The 16,925-nt window shown below is 37.7% G+C and overlaps 1 protein-coding gene across 1 annotated transcript in view; it reads right to left on the bottom strand.

Moving 5' to 3' along the window:
- The window catches only part of NRAP (nebulin related anchoring protein), a 52,846-nt gene that overhangs the window by 6,506 nt on the left and 29,415 nt on the right, over nucleotides 1-16,925 (bottom strand). The window contains exons 24-35 of the mRNA XM_050898855.1: nucleotides 16,182-16,493; nucleotides 15,024-15,128; nucleotides 12,750-12,848; nucleotides 10,824-10,928; nucleotides 10,321-10,428; nucleotides 9,413-9,526; nucleotides 7,761-7,958; nucleotides 5,772-5,876; nucleotides 4,626-4,724; nucleotides 3,740-3,844; nucleotides 3,271-3,378; nucleotides 1,317-1,628 (exon numbers count right to left, since the gene is read on the bottom strand). Coding sequence (XP_050754812.1) covers nucleotides 1,317-1,628; nucleotides 3,271-3,378; nucleotides 3,740-3,844; nucleotides 4,626-4,724; nucleotides 5,772-5,876; nucleotides 7,761-7,958; nucleotides 9,413-9,526; nucleotides 10,321-10,428; nucleotides 10,824-10,928; nucleotides 12,750-12,848; nucleotides 15,024-15,128; nucleotides 16,182-16,493 — 1,770 coding nt within the window. The remainder of the gene's footprint in view (nucleotides 1-1,316; nucleotides 1,629-3,270; nucleotides 3,379-3,739; nucleotides 3,845-4,625; nucleotides 4,725-5,771; nucleotides 5,877-7,760; nucleotides 7,959-9,412; nucleotides 9,527-10,320; nucleotides 10,429-10,823; nucleotides 10,929-12,749; nucleotides 12,849-15,023; nucleotides 15,129-16,181; nucleotides 16,494-16,925) is intronic.

The following is a 16,925-nucleotide window of genomic DNA, read 5'->3' as shown; positions in this document are numbered from 1 at the left end:
CATTCCTCTGGATTCCTAACCTGTGGGGTCTAAAGGCAAAGAGCCAAAAGTGCAGAGGTTCTTACTCCTCTCCTATCCTGTCCCTTTGTAGGCAAGCTCTGAAGTACATACTGTTAGAGCCTAAGGACTAAGTCCCTGGAAATGCCACTTTCCTGTCATGTGAGCCATCATCGCACATCAGTAAACAGTAAAAATCCTGCCTTCCTGGATCGAACTACTTGTATGCCATCTGTTAGCCACTACAGGAGAAGGGAGGAATGGGAGTTGGAAAGGCAAAGAACTGCATCTAGCAACAGCTTCTATACCATCCCAAGAATATCCCCAAAAAGTTCTGGTAATGAAGAGTACATTTGGGATACCAGATAGCAAGTACACTGAGTAAGAAAGGATACAAGCTCTCTGGTGCTTTGATTGCCACTCTGACTTTCATAGCTGGAATATCTGTTAATATCTGCTCATCAGATCTGACTAAATCCAACAAATATCCCACCACTGTCTCACAATAAAATCCTGAGCTCAGTAAATGATCAGCTCTCTAAAGACCTACAAAGTGTTAGCACAACTTTCTGAACAAACTTTTTCACTTCCCTGCTGAATGATTTAGTCTCTTTTCTTACAAAACAAAAAACACCCGAACAGAGCTTCCTGCTACAGAGCAGCTAATGACACTGGACCCTAAACTGTCAAAATACAGCTACCTGCATCCATGCAGCTCTATGCATGCACTCAATGTCTACATCTGTCTAAAAGCACATACAGACAATGGCTTACCCCTGAACAAAGGTACATGCTAAGGCAAAGTGAGCATGGACATGGCTTATGCTGAGATTCCATCATTTCTGTCATCAAAGTTTGTCTGAACTTACATTTGCATGAGCAATTTCTGCAAACGCATCCGGGGAACTGGTTATTCGATATGACCATTTCTGTTTGCAAAGTGACCTTCTAACATATCCTAAATCAACCTCTGAGCATTTAACCTTCTGCTCAAAGAATTCTGCTTGTAGAGCAGTGGCTGTCAAACCACCGACTGGCTGCGATCCAAATAGCTGAGAGATGATTGCGTATGTCCCTCAGCTCTAGAATAAGTAACATGGACCACAGTGATTTTCCGTCAAGTTCGTAACACAAGAACCTCTGATTCACATATATTCCGTATGTGAGGAGCAATCGGATATCTTGCTGCTACACATACATAAGTTTACAAACAGTCTTTCTAAAAACACTGCCCAATGTCAATATACAATTTGTGCCACTCACTCAAAGCTTTGCTATTGGTAAATTCAATTTGCTGTTAACAGAAGGAAAGTCTTTACCTCACTCTGTAGCATGTGGGCTTTTTTGGCCCACTTCATCTTCATGTCTTCTGGGAGTGCTGTAAATTCATGGAGTCTCTTTCTGTAATCTTGATCACTCACTAAGGCCTGGGCTCTCCTGGCATGGACAAGATTCACCATGTCCATGGGGAGATGGTACTGAGACCACACTTCTTGGGATCCCTTCTTATATTCCTGTTCACTCTGTAATTTGGCAGCATGCAAGCAATGCAGCAACCTGGTGTCATCTAGAACAGTTCTGGCACCAATGTGCTTTCCTCTCTCCATCACAAAGCTGTGTTTATATTGGTACTAAAAATAAAAAAGGGTAAAAGTGAAAAAGCGCCAAACTTAGACTGGCTACTTTAGCTAACTAACTTAGGATAAGTCACTGAAACATCTATGCTGTCTGTAAAAACAGCCAAAGTATGCAGCACTAGAAAGTAATTGTTTGAATCTCTCATTGCTCTCAAATTTAAATACCACAGTAGCTGCAACATTACAGTTAAGCGCATCTCAATACATCTCTGAATATGCCCAAAGTGTACATTGATCATGTACTTTTATTATCTCTCATAGAATTTTATTCCCATCGCTAGGAATGAGAACATAAGAGAAACAAACAAAAGACAGAAGAAAAAAACCTATACAAACGAGAAACATCATGCACTCTGTAGCCTTCAGATTTGCAAATGCCACACAGCTATTTTAAAGAGTAAATTCAGTTTTCCTGGATCAATAACTATGTTGAGAAGCCTAAGATGGTGGTCTGAGCACAAGAATAAGCACCAGCAACCCCTCATTCTCATCTTAGCTGAGACTATGACTCTCCCTATGATCTTGCATTTATCCTCTCTGTGAAATAGTGATGATGATGATAATGATTATTTATACAGCATCAACAGGGTGCTTGGAACTTTAAAGGGAAGGCCTGGGCCATGAAGAGTTCATAATGTAGTTGAAATGGGATAATAACACTTATCTACCACACAAGAGAGTTGTGGGGATTAAATTACAGTAGCTAATGTTTATAAAGTGCTTCCAAGATGAAGGGCCAAATTCAGATCTGTTGTAAGTGGATGTAATTCTATTATGGACTTGTACCCTTTAGAGTAGATCTGAAGCTGTAACCAAAAGCACTCTGCAAAATATGGTTAAGTATACATTATAAATTACAGCTAGAAATAGTTGCTTCATAAAACAAATACACATTAAATATATTCGTATTTTATCACATTAGAGATAAAATATGCAACTAAATACTACACAAAATGAAGACTTTTTTTTACTAAATTTAGCATAATTGTCAGTTTTTCCTAGAATTTATTAAATTTCTTGTGAGGAAGGGATCAACTTAGGTTTTCTGAGAAATGGATACCACCATGTCTAAGTGTTTTGCAAACAACAATCCAAATGAGAGGATATTTTTAAGGGTAAGGTTTGTTTTCTCTATTTCAGAAATTAAGAGGACACATACTTATGGGATTATCCACTGATTTTCACTTCCTAACCAGACAGGCAGCTCCTGATTTTCAGAGATTCAAAGAACGCTCAGCTTCTTCTGACTTCGTTTCTATTCAGGAGCACTAAGCACTTCCACAAGTCAGCTCAAAGCAGGGTGAACAGAATTAGTGGGCACTTTATAATATGAGGAGCTGAAAGCCTGGCAAGGAGCAGAATCCCTCTGATTTGTCTGTCTGCAAATATTTTAATTCAGCTATTTCCCACTGGAAGATGTTTAACTGAGCTTGGTTCCCGATTAGCAGCGATTCTTCCTCTTCTTTTTTTTTTTTAATTCACACAAAGAATCTCATTCATAAGTAATATATTCCGTCTCACACTTGTCTCACATGGTTATGGAGTTGCTTTAATTCAGTAAAATCTGCTTTAGACATTGTTTTACATGAAGTTAACAGAAATTAGGCAAGAAGGAAGGTTGAATCATTCAACTCACATCACTGGCAATTTCTCTGGAGGCCCTGGCAGTCTGGAATGGGAGTGCTTCCGTTGTCAGCTTGTAGCCTTGAGCACGTAGATTATGCCAAGATTCTCTGTATTTTGCCTAAAGTAGGAAAGGCACATGTAGATTGCTGTTTCACTTTTAAATGCACAAAGGAACAAACAAAGAACGCTCTTTCATTTGTTATTCTGCATTATAGTCTCATTCTTCATAATCAAAGGATTTTTTAAAATTATCTTCGGGAAATCCTACTAACTCAGACAAAACATGTCTCGTTCTTTATGTAGATTTAATTTACTCACAACCATATATATGCTAATGGAGATAAATATCATTATAATCAAATCAGGGAAAGCATAAATAGAATAGACCTAAAAAGTCCTCTACTTATCCATCTTCCTTGCCACTGCACAATTCGTCCTCCATCCCAAATAAATGTAAGAAATACCCAACAAATTCTTACATCACTGAGGTTGGCTGCATTTATTCTTGCCCGTGTAAATTCAGGCAGGCCCAGTGTTGGTGTATAGTGATGCTGACTGTCCTCTCCCGCTGCTTTATATAGGCGCTAGGAAAGAGATCAAAATGACAATTGCAATTAATTTTCTCTATTGTTTCAATAATATAACAGCAGTACTTCAGTTGTTTATGATTATGACAACTATAGTCAGCCAGCACAAAAACCACCTAAGAATATACCATTGCAATTGCCATTGCATGGGGGGTTTTTCTGGGCATAAAAAACTTTTATATTAATTTTTATACATATATCGTGATGCCAATCCACTACATTCTTAGCCTTGCATTGTTATGTTCTCAGCAGGCCAAAAGGAGACCTAAGAACATTAAGGCTATCATGAATGTGTGTTAAATAAAAGGGTAGGCATTTCTGGTAGACTGGCCATATTTTCTACCTTGGATTTTTCCTCATGTTATTATAGATTATTTTGATAATCTGCTTATGGGTTTTGTCTTATTTTTTCAAAAATTAGAAAAGTGATTCTTTTTTTAGGAGCCCTCTAAAGTGGACCATACTGTGCAAATGAGATCCCTCAAGAACACCCCACAGATCTGATCTTCTGTGCTCTGTTTCATGTAAAAAACCTGATAACGGGACTCTATCGTACAGGTACTATTTAAGGTTTTAAAAGAGATTGAACTGAAAATGGTATTAAATGTATGGAAGTAATAAAATGTGATCTAACTGTCAAAAAGCACAAATCAGTGATGTTTGCTTTCTTTTTGATGCATTTTGCTTTCAGAACAGGGTTGTCTCTTTCCCACTCCTCCATCCCTAGCTCGCTGCATTTTGAAAAGCGTATTTTTTGATTCACGTTAGGAGAGCCTACCTCATTAGCAATCATATTGCTGAATTTTGCATGAAGGAGGCCAGGAGAGTCTGTCACCGATGTGTACTTGAAGGAATGTGGCTGCTGACGATATTTACTCTGAGTTCACACACAAAGAAAAATGAACAGAATAACTAAATCGTCTCGTCAGATAAGGGACATTTTCCAATACCAGTGGTCTAGTATTGCTTCTTGTGCTTAAAACTCTACTTTGCAAAGGGTATGTGTCTATTAACCATTAGACTAATTTACCTTTTGCTACTCTGAATTTGGTGCACTCAAGTCTCACAGCAGAAATGAAAAGTAAATAAGGAATAAGGTGTAAAAAAAATAAAATAAGTGCTGCTATGCTGAATACAGTAATGAGGTTATTTCACTCCTTGGTGTCATTAACCCTGGCCAGTGGAATTACAGTAAAGGCAATCCGATCCAGAGTGAAGGTGCTGCACAAGCCTGCCGAACCTTTTTGTGAGAAAAATGAGGTTCCACCTGGCCTGTGGTCCTATGTCAGAATTGTGAACAAAATAACTGCAAGATCACTGCAAGCAGGGATCTGTTCACTAGAACACAACTAGGAAGAGCACTCTTATTTTTCTTAATTTCACATCTATGTGAATATGGGCAACAGATCCAAGATTTGAAACTAGGAGAGACTGTAAGAAGAGAACACAACAGAGGAAATAAAAATCCAGTTACGGGGGGAAAAACAATAGCACACAAAAGCAGCAAGTGAGAAAAGGACTAAGACTGTAAAGCAGGAGCAGAGCTGAGGACAGTGTAATGTATTGGGCACTCCACAGATCAGTCTAATTTTGGAGAAACAGTGCAAGGTACTTATTAGAGATAGGCACAGCCTTATTTTTAGTTGAAAAAGCTCATTTTAATTCTAAAATAAATAATATGAAATAACAACCTCCTGGGTCTGAAACACAGGAGAAAAGATTTGCGAAAACAGTTAGCAAAGTCTGCAAAACCTTGAACTCCATCAGGTTCACTCATCTGCAGTTAGGACACGAATGGAATGATCAAACGCAAGGGGAGGGAGCCTAGCATTATCCAGTGAGTCACTTTGCCAGCCCAGTTTAATAGAAAGACATCTGGCAAACTCTTGTTTGTCGTGGAGAAATCAAAACCCTCTTTTGTTACCTCGCTGATGAGTTCAGAAGCTTTCTTCTTTCCTTCAATCTCTAGGGCCCCTGGAGTAATACATCCAACTCCTCGCATAAAGTTCATGTCAGACCGGTATAAATTCTAAGGAAAACCAAGCAGAATTAATTACAAGTTTGCATTTGAGATGCCCTATATTTATTCACCCAAAAATACACAATAACCATATTCAAATAAATCCATTAAAATTAGTATCTATCTACCACAGAAAGTTCATATATATTACCCTACGTTCTTGTGTTTATGTATGTGTCCATGTGTGTACAGCCCTGACAGATCTACAGTACAGATGCAAGATTCTGAGGAGTACTAAGTCTCATGAACACTGAATGATACTTGGACTCCTAACTTGCATTTGTAACCTTGAAAAAAACTTTTTCTAGATACACGAATTTTCTTCATATATGATACAGAAATCACAGCTAGATATTATTTATAAATATATATAAAATAAGACCAGTTTAGAAAAGTGTATGAAAATATTTTTAAATAAAAGCTGGTAACTTTTTAATAAGTGGAATTGCAGACAAAATAGCTTCGGCTTTTAACAGTTCTGAATGGTCATGATGTAAGTAGGGAACACTAAGGAAAAATAGCACTAAGCCACTGTACAGACTTTGTTAAAATATTTTCCAGGCTGCCAAACCCAGCAGTGACTCATTGTAAACATTACTTTTTCAAAAGTTACCAGTAGGTTACTGGTAGATACGTTACAACAAATATTTCATTTGATGATGAGAAGGGTGAGGTGGAGGAGGATCATCTTATTTTCTGCTTCAAAAGAGCTATAAAGACCAAACAACTAGTAATGCACAGATTTGCCTACTTGATGGATATGTGGAAACTGCTACTGCTTACAGAGCGAAGAACTAGCTTTAGCTAATGAGGCGGTTTGGTTCAGCCAACCACTTATAACGGAAATGGACTATGCCTTCATTTTATTCAGCCGCCTAGGAGAACAGAACCAGCTCCTCTTCCATCTAGGTCTGTCCAGTGCTAATCTCTACACTCAAAGGCATCGTGGTGCTGCATACGGGAAATATCCTTTGTGAGTTGGAAGGTAAGAGAGGACAACGCTAGAACATGGTCCTCGCCTCTTGTCAGCTATTAGCACCAGCTGGTAAGAGAGTAAATTCTGCACTCTGAGATGTGTTGCTGCCAACCAGCATTTCACTCCCAACTCAAAGAGAGGCATGGATGGAAACTTGCCTCAGAATCTCTGATTACATGTGTTTTCACTCAAGTTAGGGCAGCACAACTGGCAGCTGATGTTTACACTTGTTTGAACACAGTGTGCCATCTTTAAGACTGTTGGCCAAAAGTGTTGAAGTAATACACAGTAGCATTTTGGGGCCATGTTTTTAAGATACAGCCCCTCCTGAGGTCTCCAGAGGCAATGTAATCTATTAAAAGCCCTTTGCTCAAGGCTGTGCCTACGGACACAGCCTAGCCTTGAATTTGTAAGGCATTATCCAGTTAGTTTTACTCAAGATTACGTAGGGAGCTAAACTCATCTGTCTTAGAATTTCAGTGGTTATGTCTTGGGCCAGAGTTTGTAAGTCTCTTTCAAATTAGATTTTTAACAATAGGCATCTTTCTTGTGGAAGTACACATGAATTTCACCCAGATACAAACCCACTCAAATAGCAGTTGGTAAACAATGTGCATGGTTTGCAAGATCTTAAAAAGAGTATTTCACCAACAGTGCAATCATCCTCACTTGCAAACACTTCTCTGCCCGATCATCAAGGACTACTATACTTTATCTCGCAGTATAGTGTGATCACACACGTTGTACAACTGCCCAATAAGATAAATGTCTCATTCCTGAATGTAATCAAGGGGGAACAGCCATTATTTATCCCTCAGCTGCTGCTCAAATACATACTGTCAGCTGTCATGATTTGGAACAGAACTATCTTGCATCAGAACCAACAGGGAAATATCGCTGGGATATTTTGCAATTACCTCACTCTGTAGTTTGTATGCGTTCTTGGCACACCGCAATCTCACATCATCAGTCAAAGAAGTGTACTGGTGTAGCAGCTGTCTGTATTCTTGTTCACTGACCAAAGACTGGGCTTTCCTGGCATGTACCAAGTTTATCATATCCAGTGGCAGGTGGAAGTGAGTCTTTGTATCCTCAAAACCTTGCTTATATTTCACCTATCAGATTAAAAACAGATCACATAGATATCACGGCACGGTAATTAGAATTCAGGTTTTGATCAGAAGAGACATTCTCCATATTTCTTCCATTTTCCAGTATAAATTATTCTTTTTAAAAGTAAGCTCCCTAATTTGTTTAACTATACTGTGAATGATCAATACTTATAATTAGAATATATGGCAGCTTATTCTTCATCAAAATAGTAGCCATCTACATTATATGCAATTAAACTGACCTATTATTTATAATTTTTTTTGTTAAAACCAGATACATTGAATCTATAGAATTACCAAACTGATAAATGAAATCTTAATTCACTGCATTTCTAGAAAGCACAACAAAAAGGTGAAGCTACTACCTGAGGATAAAATGCAAACAGCCATATTTATATTAGAATTAGTACAAATCCTCACTCAAAATATTTGTTGGTCTCCATTGATTTGGTCAGTTTCATTTCATAGCTTTAAAAGTCATTTTTAGTGGTGGGGTTTTTTTCACTTCTTGTCTTCGTCCAGGAAAAGAAAGGCATAGAAATCTTCACAGAACTTTTTTCACATGACATTCCCCTATCAGATTATGCAAATTTGAGATGTTCAGGCTGTTCATCCAGATAATGAACATCCAGAGTTATTGATGATTATCAAACTGACTTAGAGTAACCTGACGGATGAATTCTTCAGACACTTATTGTTACCTGTATGTCTAAGCATACCATCACACAAGAAAGAATCCCAGTACAAGCCCAGCACTCACTGAAATCCATGACCACTCTCCCATCTATATCCACAATCAGGCTCGCTATGGACAGTTTTGGTAAGAAGATAAATAGTTCTTAGATTATTTATGTGCTTAAAGTCAGACAAATATTTCACTGCTTTCTGGATCAAGCCACAGTGTTCAAAATGCACTGAACAGTTACAATTCTTATAGACAATGAACAAATGATGTGATTCTTAACATATCCCAAGGCCACGTAGGAACCATTCTGCAACCAAAAAAGTCCAACCTGAAATTCCATAAACTCATTCATCCTTCAGTCTTTCAGGAAAACAGTAAATTGAAAATAATCACTGAATAACTTTGTATCTCTACCAAATTTAATTTATTTCTGTACAAAGTCCACTACTAATTCTCAATTAGACCTGCCTCTGAGTGATACTTTTACAGAGCAAAATATTCTATGCTAGGCAACAGTGGTAGGCAGCAGGGGATTGTGCAAGAATGCACAGTCTTCTTCTATTGTCAAATTAACATTACTGTAAATAATATAAAAGAATGGTAAGAATATCACGATTATATCAAAATATCTGGAAAGTGGGAGAGAAAGCCCTAAGTTTTAAATAGTAAGCTAGTCCACCGCTAGTCCACAGCTAAGTGCATCTTCCATGAGGAACTACTCACTGTTAGGAAACCAATTCCAAAATGCCCACATCTTCTTTCTTGTACTTACATCACTCTGCAGCGATGCTGCATGGACTGAATGAGCAATATGAATATCACCATCCAGGCCACGTGAGCCAACCATCTGTCCTTTCATTTTCTGAAATGCCTCCTTATACTTGTGCTAAAAAGGAAATAAGAATAGAAATGTGAATAGGCATGAAGAGAAGTAAGTATTAGTCAGATTGTTAAAACCTGAATAAAAGGGGTTTCATATTACAGAAAGAGAGCTATGGACAATAAATTCTGGCTATTCTCAATATGATAATAAATCTGAATGTACCTTTACTGAATGCTAGGAATTCCTCACCTGTGCAAACACTTTAATATTTTATCCTATTTAGAGAAAAACTCAAAAAAATACACCAATGAACACTTACAAATAGCTTGGGTTAGTTACCTGCTATTACACAGGTGGTGGAAGACAAGAACCTGGTACAGGTGCTCAGAATCAACCTCTGAGGAGCCTCTCTCCATCAGCTCTCTAGCAAACTCAGAACAACTGGTCTCCTATGCTTGAAATTAATCTGTATATCTCTACAAACTTTAAAGGACACTCAAGACAAACTGTGAAGGGTAGAACTTCCTGAATAAGCTCTCTCTTCCAAAGCTTGCCTAGCTAACAGCGGCTGACAGCTCCTGAACAATCCCTGTGATTGTCCAGTCACTACAGCAGGTAAATTGGTCAGCTTTGCTAACGGATGTTTGCTTTTGCAAACCTTCCTTTGGTTAGTTACCAATAACACTTCATTGTGGCTGCACCTCCAAAAGCACAACTAACTACACCAAGGCCAGATGTCTCCCAGATGTAGAGTTGGCTGAACATGTTTTTTCCATCAAGAGTCACTCAGCAGAGCAGAAACAGTCTGGAGTGACTGACATATCCTACTGGACAATATCAGCAGTAAGTTCACTTACATCACTTATGATTTCACCTGAAGCCTTTGCTGCCTGGAAGGGAATGGCATCTAGTTTCAGTTGATAGCCGCCGTCTTTCATCTTTCCCCAGGACTCCTTATAGCGAATCTAGGAAATATGGAACAGGAATAAAGCAGAGTTGCTGTTCAGAGGGTTGACACTGCAGCATTATTGCTATCCTAGCACTGTTACCACATTAATTTCATTCTATTCTAACGTAGAGGGCTAACATAAATGAAATTATCAATACACAACAGGAATAATCACATGACAAACGTCCATTATAAAAATGTATTTGTTTGTTCATTCTTAACCTTTCTAACCTAGGAGAAGTTTGATAAGAAGTTTGATTTCTCATATTACTTCAGAAACATTTAGACCATAGAATGACCATATACTGGGGAAAGGAAAGAAATTTAGTATGGTTTCCTGTGTAGGAGAAATAGCAAAGCACTATCAACTTTTTCACTTTCCTTTTAAATATTAAAAGGTCAGATTTATACCTCACTGATATTCATAGCATTTAATTTGGCCTGAAGGATTTCAGGAAGATCTGTTGTTGGTGTATACTGATGCTTTACACTCTCTCCATGCTCCTTGTACAGCCTCTGCAAATAGAGATGAATTTCAGTAGCAAGTACTCACTACACATTCAATCACTAGTTCAGACAAAAACATTAACAAATAGGTTTATGGAAAGCAAAGACTACAGAAAAGTGACAGCAGCATTAATAAATACAGGCAATTGTATCAGTCAAAATGTATTCAAAAAGATTTAGGAGTCTGATACACCTATCAGCTAGAGTATGCTAGAGAGGAACTCCTTGAAGTTTTGAGTGTATAAATCAATGTATATGAAAATTCAGATATTTGAATATTAATTTGATAAGACTTCCAACATATGTGAATAGGGAGAGGGAGAATAAACAGCATTTATTAAGGATGTGCAGCCATGAGTGGCCCACCGACACTTTGAAATTCCATAGAAATCTGGGGAGTTGAAGTTCCCCAAACACATCTCTCCAAAGCTGTTCATCTTTAGCAGATAAATATGATGGTAATTATCTGTGCAATTACTCCAAATTTATTTCCAGAGCTAGTTGCAAGAGGGTGCTCAATAGTCAATGGCAAGAGATTAAAAAAACCTCAGAAGGTGACTGATCCCAGCGTAAAACAGATGTCTACGTGGGCTACTGATATCAATCCTTCGAGGAAGAATATAGGGTTGGCCTAGGACTAGCTAACTTTCGGATGTCTGCAGACAGATAAGAGGAGTTCTATGCAGTTAATTGGAACTTCCCCTACAACGACTATGCAGAGTTCACCTCTTTCACATTATTTTTCTTTCCTAGCTTAGTTTCTTCTTGCATTGACATCATAATTTTCAGATGAGTGCAGACAGCCACCATCTTTTTTGGCCTTAGCTATGACCCATGTCTTGACCACCTGACTTGCCTTTCCCAGGCTATTACTTCTGTGTGAGGGTTTGAGACCCTTTAGATTAGAATGAACCTCTCCATTTCACCCTGCTGCCACTTTCTTTAGCAAGTAGCCCCACTTGTATTGCAGCTCTATAAGAGGAAAATTAATGAGAACTCCATGTGTGAAGAAGTAGAGCAGCAGACTGATTTTGACTGTGGCTCAGTGGAACAAAATGACTTATATTTATCCTGCCTGAGACATAAGCCTTTTGGATCTTATTAATTAAACCAAAGGCATAGACACTATAAGTATTACAATAGCATGTGTTTTACACAAAGTCTTTCATCTAAAAATATCTATTTTCACAATAAAACATCCTCTCATGTTTGAAACTTGTCTTTTTTGAGTGACTTTTGCTTATTATTCATTTCTGTATTATCCCAGTTAAGTCTACAATATTTTTAAATCGCTCTTCTATTAAAAATAAACATGTTTAAACACCAAACAGCCTCAATTCTTCTTTTTAAGGTTTCCCCTCCTGGATTTCTCTCTCAGCAGGATGACAGCTTGAAATAATTTATTTTTTCTTCCTTGTCATGCTGCCTTACATTTTGTTTCCAAAGAATATGCAGAAACTGAAATTTGAAAGATCTGTTTGAAAAGGGGAAAGAACCCCAAATGTGTTCTTCCTCAACGAATCTCAAAAGGCCGAAAGTCTCTAAAGGTCAAAGGTCAGTCTTACTCCTAAATTTTACTTCTGAAAAAAAAAATTGGACAGAAAGCCCTTTTTACATGAAAGTCCCATTCACTTCAGTGGGATCTCTATGACTTCCCATTCCAAGTTAGAAACATGCTCTTTGTGAGATGTACCACACCAGAACACAGAAGTTTCATGGTTCTCAAGGATAATCTCAGAGAAAGAAAGAGAGAGAAAGCCAGTGCTTCAATCAGGTCGTTCAAAGAGGATACCACTCTTATAATCATAATGTATATACATTATAACTTACATCCACAGCCTGGTTATAACTAATTCTAGCCTGGATCATCTCAGGAGTGTCTTTAATACTGGTAAACTTCAAAGCATATGGATGCTGACGGTACTTCTTCTGTTGAGCAGAAAAAGATCAAAGCTGTGAATTTTGTGCTGCTCTTTCATGCTATTTGAAAGAGAAAAATCATAGGTTGCTGGAGATTAGAGTGAATTTGTGAACATAATTATTATTCCTCTTTCCTCATCTTTATGTCCTAGGTACTTTCAGATTAATATTTGTTTCGATTTAACAATAACCTTTTGTGGATTAATATTAAAGTATTTCTCCCTAAATGTAAGGAAAACATTTCAAAATCAGATTCTGCCTACCTAAATACCCCAGATCTCAGGATTTTAAAATCTTTTTCAGATTACTTCAAATACAGTATGACTGATTATATTTTTTATTTACAGTTTCTTTAAGCAAGAAATGATATACAATTGTAGTGTGTCAATAATGGCAACCGTTTAACTTATTGTTTCAGGGTTTAGGTCTCCTCTGAACACCTATAGCAAATCTGTGCAGCCATTAACACTGTGTCTAATTGTTATGGTATATCTTCTAGATAATGATATTAATTCTGCTTGCTTGAAAGGACCCATAGTAGCTTCTGAGAAATCTTGTTATATATACATAATTAAGATGAAGGCCATTTGATGGCAAAATGACACTTTTTCCATATGGCCAGGTCACTAAAATCTTCCCTTCCTGCATGAGTTGTCCTATACCCATCAATACTCTTATCTCTTTTCCAAATAGCGCATACTAAATTTTCCCGATGCCTGTGATGAACTCCCAAGTCAGTAAGTATGTTCATGGCTCTTCCGGAAATTGTTTATATCCCGGTGTTTGAGTCTAAAGACATGTCATTCTCCTTTAAATTGAGCTGTGATCCACAGAAGTTTATTTGAGGCAACATCTTGATTCTCTGGGGACTCAAAACACCAATGTAAAACACATTAACTCTTTTAAGGTATTACAAGCTTATGAGCAATGTTTTGGTTTCAGAAAGAAATCCCTTAAAAATGAGCAATCTTACTAAGTTTAACTTGGGACAAAAGCAGTTTATGCTTTGTCCTGATCAGCTGTAGAGACAAATAAGAGTTGACCAGAACATCTCTACATAAAATTCCTAGAAATTATATCCTGGCAATTGCTTTTTAGCAGTATTACAAGGGCTAGTCACTGTGTGTATATAAGAAGGGAGGACGCTCATAGCCACCTAAAATTATTTAGTACTCACAAAAAGGTTGAGATGAGCAACCTAGCAGGTCAAATTTCTACTCCACAGTTTTCACTACTATAACATCAAAATGGTATACCTATACAGATTCATAGTTACTATTCCAGCCGGCATTGCTGTACTAGCTTTTATGAAGCTACCTTGCTTTACACTAGCTGAGGATCTAGTTTACTATGTCTGAAAAAATCATCCTTCTTCATTGTAGATGATTACACGGGAAAAAAATAGTGTTAGTAATCAGGCAGACGGGAAAGGATGACCATATTTTTCTGAGACACTACACCAGTGGTTATGCTGTTATTCTCATTGAGTGAATGGACAGATGATTCCTGCATCACCACCAGTGGTTAACTAAAAAATCACAGGATTCAGTCTCCTACTGCAGTAGATTTGGCCAGTAGGACTCCCTCTGAAATAACAGAAACAGAATACTATGAACCTTTTAACCATTTCCACCAGAACCTCCTTTGAAGGCCTCATGGGACTGGCACAAAGGATTCTAGAGTTTGCCTTTTCCTGTAAGTGATATTGGTTATAGGGAGAAATAAGGATGAAAACTACTTGGGCCGATAGATAGTTACAGACAGAGATATCTATATGAATTTCAATAGCTAACGTGAATATATATGAAAATGGAGCAAGAAGGAACGTGTATCTGTTACAAAAGAAGGTTCTGGGTCCAATGACTGCATCTTTTCATCATCTCTCCTGTTTTGCTTCATTAAAAAGGTAGGCTAGTGGGTAGCAATTGAGCACTGTTTGATTGCCATTATTATTCATAATATCATTTGTCACCCACTTTGTTTTTGCAAAGGCTATATGGACTCCTACTGGTGTGTGTTTGGTATCTGGTTTCCCTCTAATTACCAGTCCTATCCCTGGTTTTGAGGGCTTTCATGTGGTATGCCTTTTTCTTTCCCCTTTGAGTGGAAATTATTTTAATTTTATACAGACATTTTGCACGCATTATGCAGCAAATTCTGTTACATGCTGTCATGAAATCTCACCTCACTAATGAGTTCTCCTGCCTTCTTAGCCTGCTCCACATTTAATGACCCAGTGGCTATCCATCCAGCTCCTTTCATCCAGTTCAAATCTGCTCTGTATCGGTTCTGACAAAGAAAAAAAAAGTCCTATTGTTGGTGTTCATACACTTAAAATGCCATTAAAGGATTCAGACATCTCAGGAACAACAACCAAGTCAAATTAGTGCCTGCTTTTGTTTTATTGCAAGTAAAGCAAAAAAAATACAGAATGAAATAGAAGTATCAGGACTCACCAGCACTTGTGCAATATGCTTTGCAAGGTAATTTTTAGAGGTGGTCTACACCTTACTGTTGTTTGTAATTTTTACTCTAATGTGGCAAAAACTTCAGTTTTATTGTACATAGTGCACTGTTTAAAAGATCATTAATGATTTGCAATGATAAGAAAATGATACTTAGCATTTCCCAACCCCTATCCTTTTGTTATACTGGAGGGAAAGCATTTTGTTTTGTCTTTTCCATGTGTCTTTACGGAGGAAGAGTACAGGAGTACTTCTCACTTTCCTCACAAAATCTCTCCTACCAATGGTCTACTGAATTCCAAAAGCTTATACAAGCACTACAGCTGCATTTCTCCAAGAAGCCAGGAGAGTTTCAGCAGCTATACCTCAACAAGACCTGTACACATATCTATCTCAAGTCGCCTTGAAAAGTTCTGACTTAAAACCTCAGAATGGAAAGTCTAACTTATAGTAACAATTTACAGTATCAGACAGTTCATCTGATGGTTACAGCCAAGCATGTGGTCTCCATATGGAATTTTATCACCAATTTTATCACCACAAATTATTTAACCTCCCTGCACATTAGGTAAAAAAAATAAATGTACATTATTTATGAATCCTAGTGTTTTACTAATATTTGAAGTAGGCTTTGTAGAAGCCACGCTCATAAACAGGATTATAACTTTCCTCAAAAACACTTCACACCTTAACTGTATCTCTTGAGCAAATAAGTGGTTATTATTTACTGTTTTAATATTAACTGTTTAATAGTTGAAAAATTAGGTGCATAAATACGTCATGGCATTAAAAGCATAAACAGCTGAAGAAACTCAGCCCTAAGTGTCTGAAGGGGTTGAACAAAAGGGTATTAAAACATATTAAGCTCTGGACTTACATCACTTTGCAATCCATAGGCCCACTTGGCCCATGCCACTTTCATGTCAGTAGGCAGGGCTGTGTAGTGATGGAGAGCTGTCTTGTATCCTCTGTCTGTGGCCAAATTCTGAGCCTTTTTGGCATGGACAAGGTTCACCATATCCATGGAGACCTGGAACTGATTCTTTGTGTCCTCAAATGCCTTCTTGTACTCCAGATCACTCTGCAACTTTGACATTTGAAGGGAATGAGCCATCTGCGAATCTTCCTCCACAGCTTTTACTCCAATCAGCTTACCCTTCATCTTCTCATAACCTTCCTTATATTTAATCTGTGAAGAAAAAAATAGACCGTGAGTAAATGATCTAAGCTGCCAAACTGACAGCTCTGCTAGTAGTAAAGCAATGGTCTATCAGTGTTGTGACATGCTTGGTCCTCAATGCAAGCAAGAAAGAAGTCCATTTGCAAAAGAGAACTGGAATGCCTTAGAAATTAGTAAGTGTTTATAAAGAATAAACCCTTTCTCAATAATAATATGTTCACAAAAAACTGTAAGAAATCTTTTCTTTTTGGTTCTCTTTAGGAAAAACAACATTCTTTAAGCACTGAGGTCAGAAAGTTCTTTCAGGAATTTTCTGGCCAGGCATAGATGTATTAAGTTATGATGTTTCACAGGAGATTTCCACTTCATTTTGAGTTCTAAAATTCACCCTCGGGTCAAAATGAGAACAGGAAAACACAGTCAGCATGTGGGGAAAAACTC

This window comes from Gymnogyps californianus, chromosome 6 (genome assembly GCF_018139145.2).
Source record: "Gymnogyps californianus isolate 813 chromosome 6, ASM1813914v2, whole genome shotgun sequence".
NCBI lineage: Eukaryota > Metazoa > Chordata > Aves > Accipitriformes > Cathartidae > Gymnogyps > Gymnogyps californianus.
The sequence above is the reverse complement of the archived record's forward strand: the minus strand, read 5'-3'. Positions and strand labels throughout refer to the sequence as shown.